Genomic DNA, 8,433 nt, shown 5'->3' with positions numbered 1-8,433 from the left:
CTAATGGGCTAAGAGCTGGAAGTGCCTCCTGCCTCCCTGGTGACAGGAAAAGGGGTGGGTATCAGCCCCCGCCCCGCCGGCTTTTGGCTGTGAGCGCCATGTGTTTGCCACGTGCCGATGCCCTCAAGGAAAGGCCTCTGCCCTGCCCCGCACTTCCGGGGTAGCGGGGCAGCGCCTGCGCAGTATCTCCCCGCTGCGCGTGAGGGCGGATTCTTCTGGGAAGGGGGAGGGATTGCGCATGCATGTAACGCAGTCTAGGAAGAGGGGCAGTCGTTGGGACACTTCCGGGTCAGGGGGCACCTCTTCCGGACAAGATGGCTCCGCGGAGGCGCCGTGCGGGGCCGGCAGAGCAGCCCACGCCGCCCGCGGCCGCTCCTTTTCCCCCTTCCTCGTCGGAGGAGGACGAGGCGGAAGCCCCAGAGGAGGTGCCCTTCGAGCGGGCCAAGGCGGAGGCCGAGGCCAGGCGGAGCCTCGCGGAGGCGGCGGCGCGCAGGTAACGGCCCGTCCTTCCTCCCCCCAAGCTCCACTTCTCCCCCAGGCCTCACCGCCCCCCTCCCCCCCGCAGGGAGCGCGCGGAGCTCAGAGCGAAGCGGCGGCGGCGCCAGGAGTTGTTCAAGGAGCAGAAGGTACCGGGGGGGCTGGGGTCGGGGGATCGGGTTGGGACAGCACGGGGGGGGCCGCCCGGCCCCCGCGGCGCTGCCACCATCTGTGTCCGTCCCCAGGAGAGGAAGGCGCTGCCCGCGGCCGTGCTGGAGGCGCTGCGTCCGGCCCCGCCCCACAGGTGAGTGGAGGGGCGCGCGCCCGGGGGCCGAGGCCGTTGTCTTGGTCTGGCTCCCGGGCAGGAAGGGAGCAGGGGGGCTCTTGAAGGAAAGGGGCATTGGTGGAGTGAGGGGCTGGGCTCCTGAACTGGAGCCACCTGGACCTGACCTGCTGGAGGCTGCAAGCATTGGTGTCTGGGACTGTTGCCCTGGGTTTGCCAGAAATGAGGCAGATCTCCACTCCCCCCAGTCCGAGGAGGAGGCAGCCTGAAGCATCAGTTGCCTTGGGGAGAAACTTGGGCTCTGGGGCTGACCCCATGGTCCGGCTTGTGACCCAGGTGTTGAGAGAGAACTTAGGGTCAGTTTTCTTGGTCTGGGTTCTGGGCCTGAGGCCCACCGACAGGCATGATGGTTCGAAAGTCTTGATTTGCTCGAGCAGGAAGGGCCTGCTCCATGCTGCTGCTGGTAGAGCTGGGTGCACCCTTCTTGGTGCAGGGCAGGGGAATGCTGCTGGCTGGAAGAAGCTCCATGCTGTCACCCAGCAGCAGGTACAGGCTTTCTTTGGGCTGAAACCACTGCCTTCCCAGGGAGCACTTGTGCCCTGCTATCACAGCAGCTGCATGAAACATGTAGATGTGCCCTTGCTCTGCGCCTGGGTTGTGGTGTCGGCTGGGGTCTGCTGCCAGAACTAGTAGTGGAGCAAGGTAATTACAAACCAGGGGTGGATAACCCACTGCACAGGTGCTGCAAGGGGCACAGGCAGCTTGTGTGTGGCACTTGGCAGGTAGGGGAGGGGACTGGCAGCACAGCACCACACCATGTGGGGCAAGGAGCAGGAAGGAGAGCCACAAACCAGGCAGGGAGAACAGGGGAACGGGGGGGAAGCAACAGATCAGCCTGGAAGCACAGGGCAGGGAGCAGCAGGCTGTGCGAGGGAAGAGGGTTGCAGCAGTATCTGGGGAGGGTGCAGGGTTAATTTGCAGTATGTCTGCCTAAATGTTTCTCCCCAGTGCTGTGGACAAAGGCAGACTCATATGTTCTCTAGAATGACTGGCGGGGGGAGGGTCTTTCTAAGCTTAAAACAACTTTTCTAAACAATTTCCACATTTCCTCCTTAGTGAAAACAAAGAGTCGGACTCACCCAATGAAGGTAAGTTGCAACATTCTGCTTGATATTCAGTGCCTCTAGGGTTGCATTAGGTCCATATTGTTAGACCTGGTGGCAAGGAGCTTCTTTGGGAAAGCCAGCCTCCAGGGCAGGAAAACTTGATCTCTGCTAGTGCTCTGTTGCCAACTAGGAGACAACCTAGCCTGCTGATGGTGTTAGCTGGCTGTGCAGCTGCTTGATTTAAAAGGTTCCACCTATCTCTAGAAGCAGCTGGTGCTGCTCCTGCTTAGGTGAAGTGGTGCTGATTTGTAGTTTTGTAAACAAACATTCTCCTAATATAACATGCCTTTATAAATGCACTGCCTTGATTTTTGGAGCACAAAGCCTGTGATCCTATTGGTTGTACCACATGTGAGTGGTAAGAGGTGGGGAATGGATGCAAATTTTTTTTTTCCAGCTCAGCAACTATGAAAACAAAATTCAGGGCCTTTGCAATCCCAGAAATATTTATAATCTAGTTTGGATCTTTAATTTTCTAAATGTGGTAAACCTCTCTGGACTAAACTTACCTCCTCTCTCTCTCTTGCTCTTTTTTTTTTTTTTTTAACTGTATTAAAGGATAGCCCTGCTTATGGCTTCATTTCTCACTTAACTACAGCAGATTTGTATACTGATCCAGGGAGAGAGTTTGCACATCCTATGACCAAGCCATAACATCTCTTTCCTTTGGGTAGAAGTTCTTGTTATGTGACTTTTACATGGCTCCTGCAAAGTTAAATAATCTCTCTTCCTTGCACAATTGTAGCCTCTCAAGGCAGCAGATGTATTAGGAGTTCTGAGTTGCTGCTTCTGAAAATGCCTGTTTGGTTCAACTGAGGACCTGGGTTTTTTTTCACTTGTTCATTGTTGTTCTTGCCACCCCTCTCCTCCCTGCCACTGAGAACTGGTAGGGTCAGTTTTACTTCTTTTCATTTTGTACCTCTTACCTACCTACAGGTCGACAGTAATGTGCAGATGTGACTTTACACTTTTTTTACATTAAATATCTGTCTAGGCAGAAAGGAAGATGGGTCTGACAACGGGATTGAAGGGTATGCCCCAGGAGAGGACAGTAAAGATGAAACAGTGACTGTTAGGTAAGGTGTTAAGTAGGTTTTTTGTTCTGTGTAGAAAAGCTCTTGGAACTAAAATCATTAAAAGAGAAACCCTTCACTTTACTTTTATCCAGCAATCTTATCCAGTACTTCACAGCTTACTCAGGGTCAGATTATCCTTGGTGACAGCAGCAGAAAAGCTTGTTGTATTTGTGTGAACTTTTGGCATCTTTTTTCTTATTCCTGGATTCCTGTGTGCACTGAGTGATTGCTTTCCTCCTTCAGCAAAGGCCCCCCTTTGACAAGGGCAAAGTCTCATGTCCTGTAGATGCAAATGATTTTTCATCTTCAACCCCTGGAGAAAATTAGGCCTGGAGATTCAGAATTTGTGTATGGAGTCCTCAGATCATTTTGAGGAGAAAAAATGTGAATGGCTGCAAGGGAGCTAAGGCTCTGATTGGGTGCATAAGCAGTAGCAGCTGTGTGAACCAGAGCAGCAAAGGGTACAGACGGTAGTAGAGGGAAGAAATCTTTGAAAGAAAAGAGAATCCCACAGAATATGTGAAATTCTGCAAATGCAGTCTGAGTATGGGACTGGTGATATGGGTCAGAAAGTGGATTACTATATTTTCTTGCACATAGCCTACCTCTCTCTTCTTCCAAAACTACCTGGTGAAAATGCAGGTGCATATTGTAGGCAAGAGAGGATTCCCATGGGTCTGGAAACGTGGAGATATTGACAACATTAACTGCTGTGGCTGCACCTCTCCTGCCACCAGCCTTCTAGATGCACTCCAGCATGCAGGATCAGACTTGATTTGTGGCCCCAGACCTGGTGCGCAGGGTCAGCCCTGCTGTGCAGCCCGAGACTCGGTGTGCAGGCTTGGTCTGCGAGCCCCATTCAGTGTGCAGGGCTGGCAGCAGGATCAGGAGCAGTTGCAGCTCCCTAGCTGCTGCTACTCAATCTGTTACTTGGACTTTTTTTCCCTTAAGCTGCCTTCTGAAATCAAGGTGCATATTAATATACAAGGATGTGCCATATGCAAGAAAATACAGTTATCTTGGCTGGAATGGACTTGCAAAGTGATTTCTATAGATGCATAAGACTTGTTTTACACCATCTCAGTCTAAATGAAGAGATGCACATGTAGGCAAGTTATTAATATAAGCTTTAACGTGAAATAACGAAATATTTCTAGCAAATGAAGCTGAACAATATTATGTTACAGCGCTGGCAGTTGGCCTAGAAACCACTGAAAATATTGATTGTACAAACAAAATATTGGCTGCTACATATGCTATTTGGGGCTTGAAAATAAGCTATGGCTTTTTTTCTTTTAACCTTTTATTGAACTAGGTTGAAGGAAGGCTATTCAGCTGTGTGCTTAAAAGGCCAGGATCTAACTAGCTGGCACCAACAAACAGCTAAAGACTTCATACATAATCATCTCTATGGACCAGGCACCAGCCGAACAACTGGTAATGAGACTCCTTTTGGTTGGATTCTAGCTGTTCTTGATTGATCTCTACGTACAAACTGAGCAGCTCCCTTTTTCTGTTCCATTTCAGCAAACCAGTTCTTCTCTCTTGCAAACAAGACAAGTCAAGTGAAAAAACCTGCAGTTCAGTTTGTGAAGAAATCCTGGGGTAAGTGCACTGTGCTACTCTTTTGGTTATGAGTAAATCTAGTTATGTCCAAACAGGTGGTAAGGTAGAACCATTTACCTTCCAGCACATCTTTGTAAAATCTGACCTGAATTAGTGCTACTGCAACTGTTGATGACTTGTAAATGTCCTGATGTGTATATAGAAGGTATGGATTCTAGCTGCCACTATGAAGTATGCTATATTATGAATCTGCATCAGATATCTGTTGGAGGCCGGATCAGCAAAGTGAATATGCCCTCAACACAAGGGTAAATGGAGAACCTTTAACTTGAATTGCTGTATTTTGGGCTGATAAAGATGCCAGGGGGTACTTATCTTTTGCTTTTTTCCACCTGAAAAATAGGCAGTCAAAAAAAAAAAAGTGTAAAAGGAGTTTGGAAATGACTGGCCAGGATACAGCTAGGGAGAGAGAGAGATGAAGTGCTGGGCAAAGTTTCATAGCAGGGGGGAAGATCAATGATGAGCTACCTCCCTGAAGAACCATGAACCCCAAAAGGCTTAGGGGGGGAGATGCTGAAGTATGCTTGCATTCAAGAAGTTGCCTAAGAGTGGGGGTTTTTTCATGCTTTAAGGATAAGAACTGGCATGTTCACTTTTTTACACTTTCATGTTGCCTGTGAAGAGTTAAAATAAATGTGCTTATTCAGCCCTGTAAACCAAGCAGGCTATGGTGGCCCTCTCCAAATGCAGGCAAGAGCAGAACTGTTTAAGCTACTGGATGAAGCTGCCAAAAGAACAAATGGATATAAACCAGCCACACATGAACTTGGGCTGAAAAAACGATTTCTAACTGTCTGAGGCACAAAACAGTCCACCAGTGAGAATAATGAAGCATGAGAACTAGTTTAAAGACAATGTGTGATTTGTTTATGAAATAGGCTATAATATGCTGTTGCTTGCAATAGCATGGACCTGTAAAGAGTCTTTTAGTGAGATTCTGGGGTTGGGGAGTTGGTATCGGTCATCTGGAATAGGCAGTTGACCTGGGCTTCTGCCCATCAGGAGTGGGCAGATAGAGGATCTGTACCCTGAAGTATGCTTAGAGAGCTCAAGAGAATGCCTGGACTGTGGTCAGACTCCATATAAAAAAAAGTCCTGACAGCCTGGTCAAGAGTGAACATGCCCATTTCTCAGACTTTTATATAGGCATGTACAAAAGACCCTGCAAAAGTATTGTTTGCCTTTTACCCCAGAACAACACTTGTATGACAGTACTCCAGCATTTAATGCAAGTGCCTAGAATTATTCCCTTTTGAAACATTTCATTCAAGATTTAGACTAGAGTAATGGTTATTTCAAACTAGAACTTCAAAAATTAGTGTCTGAAGTGGACCTCAGGACCTAACTTTGAACTCATACTGCTTTTAGTCAACAAATGCTGACAAAGGAGTATAAATTAATTCAAGTATTCCCCTCTGCTTGACTTGTGTAAACTTAATATAGCAGAAAGTGGTGTTCTGAGACCCCAGAAATTATGAGCAACTGGGAATGAATAAGACCCTGAATTCGTCTTCTGAAATGGGCAAGGATTTCCAGTGTGAACATATGTAACAGTTTTTTCTTACTGTACAACATTCTAATGGCTAGTAAATGAGGACAAAAATTACTCAGTCATTTAATGCTAGACAAGCAACAGAGTGCCCCAAGGGATGACGAGGTCGAACGGTCACAAACTCCTGCAAGACCGTTTCAGGCTGGACCTAAGGAAGAATTTCTTTACTGTCCGATCCCCCGAGGTCTGGAACAGTCTGCCAGCAGAGGTGGTTCAAGCACCTACAATGAACACCTTCAAGAGTAAATTGGATGCTTATCTTGCTGGGATCCTATGACCCCAGCTGACTTCCTGCCCTTTGGGCAGAGGGCTGGACTCAATGATCTCCCGAGGCCCCTTCCAGCCCTGATGTCTATGAAATCTATATCCATAGTGATTGATGGGGTAAGGTGTACTTTTTTTATAGAGCCTGACCTAACTGAGGTCAGAATGGTTTAGGAATGGGTGTTAAAACAATAACAAAAGCTGCATTGGTGCCATATTTTATTCTAGGTATGTATACAAGAAAATATGTGCCTTGTTTTAAAAAGCAGACAGTTACTTATTCCAAAGAAAAATCTGAGTAGCAGTAGGTAGGGAGCTGAGCCTGCTCATTGTTCTGCCCCATGTAAGGCAAAATCTACTTGCAACTTACTTACCAGCAAAAACCAAAATAAAAACTTTTTAGCTATTTCTTATATAACACACTGCAGTTTCCAGTTACTGGTTTGAGAGGTATGCAAGAAAATATGGCTTAACAGTATCGGTCAGTGTGTAATTTGTGTTGCTAGTGAAATAGTTGAAACTACTGAAAGACAAACTCCTTACAAAGAACAGGCAAGTATTTTCTTGCGCTGTTAGAGATGGTTTTCAAATACACAACAGCAAATGTCACAGAACTTTGTTATGCAGGAAGGCGATGGCTGAATGCTGTTCATCTTCATGCTCCATTTTGTCATCTTTCAGGAGCAGAAAAAAAAGAGAGAGCCCAGCGGTTCAAACAACACCGGATTTCAAAATTGGAAACTGCAACATGAAACAGGAAGTGCTGGCTTCATTGAAAGCGAAAGCCTTCAAGAAACATTTGGAAAATTTGTCTTTATTTGCTAGGAACCCTATTGACAGCAATAAAATTAGTGTTGTACAGTTGCATTCTTACTTTTGCAATGAAGGATGTCTGCCTTGAAGATTAATGGGCACATCCAATCTCAGCCAGTGACTGAAGTATTACAATTCCCTGTTGCACAAGTTAGAAGCAAAAATGTGTTGAGACTGACACCACTGTTAACCCACAGTGTGTTCCTTTGTGCATTAAAAAGGGAAGTGTTTACATTGTTTCATGTGATAAGTGTCTGAAATAATCATCTTTATCTAGTTCTATTTCATTTGGATACTTGTTAACGTGGGGTTCTCCAAAAAACACCCCTGTTGCTATAAGCTGGTGGGTCTTGTTTAAAAGTCAGGGGGTGGCTTTTCAACCAGGATGCAGACTTTGTCCTAACCAGCAACTTGAAACTGCTCTGAGAACTGCAACTATATAATTTTTTCTGCTACTTTGAGAGTCTTCTCTGTTCCAGTGCGGCCAGAAGTCCAGAGCTTTACTTCCAAGTACCTTCAACAACAGGAGCAAGAGTAGAGATAATCAAAAGATACGGAAGTAGTAAACTCTTCAGTCGTAACTGCTTTTATAGATGGGATTATTTTATGTATAGACTGACCATCTGGAAATCCCAAATCCCCAGGATGTGTTCCCCACCCTGTCCTTTCCAGGCTCACGAGTCAGTGGGGGCAGGGCTGCATGCCAGGCAGGCAGGGATGCCTACCTGCAAGGCACTCCATCATGCTCCAACTTCCCAGCCAGACTGTGCCCCTAACACTCCTGCAGACCCCATTCCCTCCCATAATTCAAACCCTGGCACCAGTTATGCAAGAACAGCCACATGTGAAACCAACTTCTAGTACTCAGAAGGGATGTGAAAGAGTAAGTTAAGTTTCTGGTCCCAGTCCGACAACTGCTTTCAACCTCAAAACAGACTGACTCAATTTCCTTTCAGTATCAGTTTGGTCTGGAGCTTGACCCCCCACCCATCCTCTCACTAATTTTTAACTCTTGTAGCTGTTTATAAGATGGCTTATGCCTCCCACACTCCAGTTTTTAACTTGCCCTGCTATCATTCATGACCTTTAGTGCAAGTGCTTACTTAGAGAACTGCAAAGATTTTTCAGTGGAAACTTTTGTCCATTAATCACAGCCAGAAGCAGCCCAGCCTGTCC

At 46.8% G+C, this 8,433-nt stretch overlaps 1 protein-coding gene across 1 annotated transcript; it reads left to right on the top strand.

Annotated features, from left to right (window-relative positions):
* Nucleotides 1-38: 38 nt before the first annotated feature.
* On the top strand, nt 39-7,489 carry NOL7 (nucleolar protein 7). The gene is made up of 8 exons (XM_090039262.1): nt 39-493; nt 566-626; nt 723-781; nt 1,877-1,908; nt 2,921-3,002; nt 4,318-4,439; nt 4,530-4,607; nt 7,126-7,489. The coding sequence occupies exons 1-8, from the start codon at nt 315-317 to the stop codon at nt 7,194-7,196; spliced, it is 684 nt and encodes a 227-aa protein (XP_089895388.1). The 5' UTR covers nt 39-314; the 3' UTR covers nt 7,197-7,489.
* Nucleotides 7,490-8,433: the final 944 nt, after the last annotated feature.

Source organism: Crocodylus siamensis, chromosome 3 (genome assembly GCF_052110815.1).
Source record: "Crocodylus siamensis isolate JL-2025a chromosome 3, ASM5211081v1, whole genome shotgun sequence".
In the NCBI taxonomy this organism is placed as follows: domain Eukaryota; kingdom Metazoa; phylum Chordata; order Crocodylia; family Crocodylidae; genus Crocodylus; species Crocodylus siamensis.
Note: the sequence above shows the minus strand (reverse complement) of the source record. Positions and strands in the feature narration are given on the sequence as shown.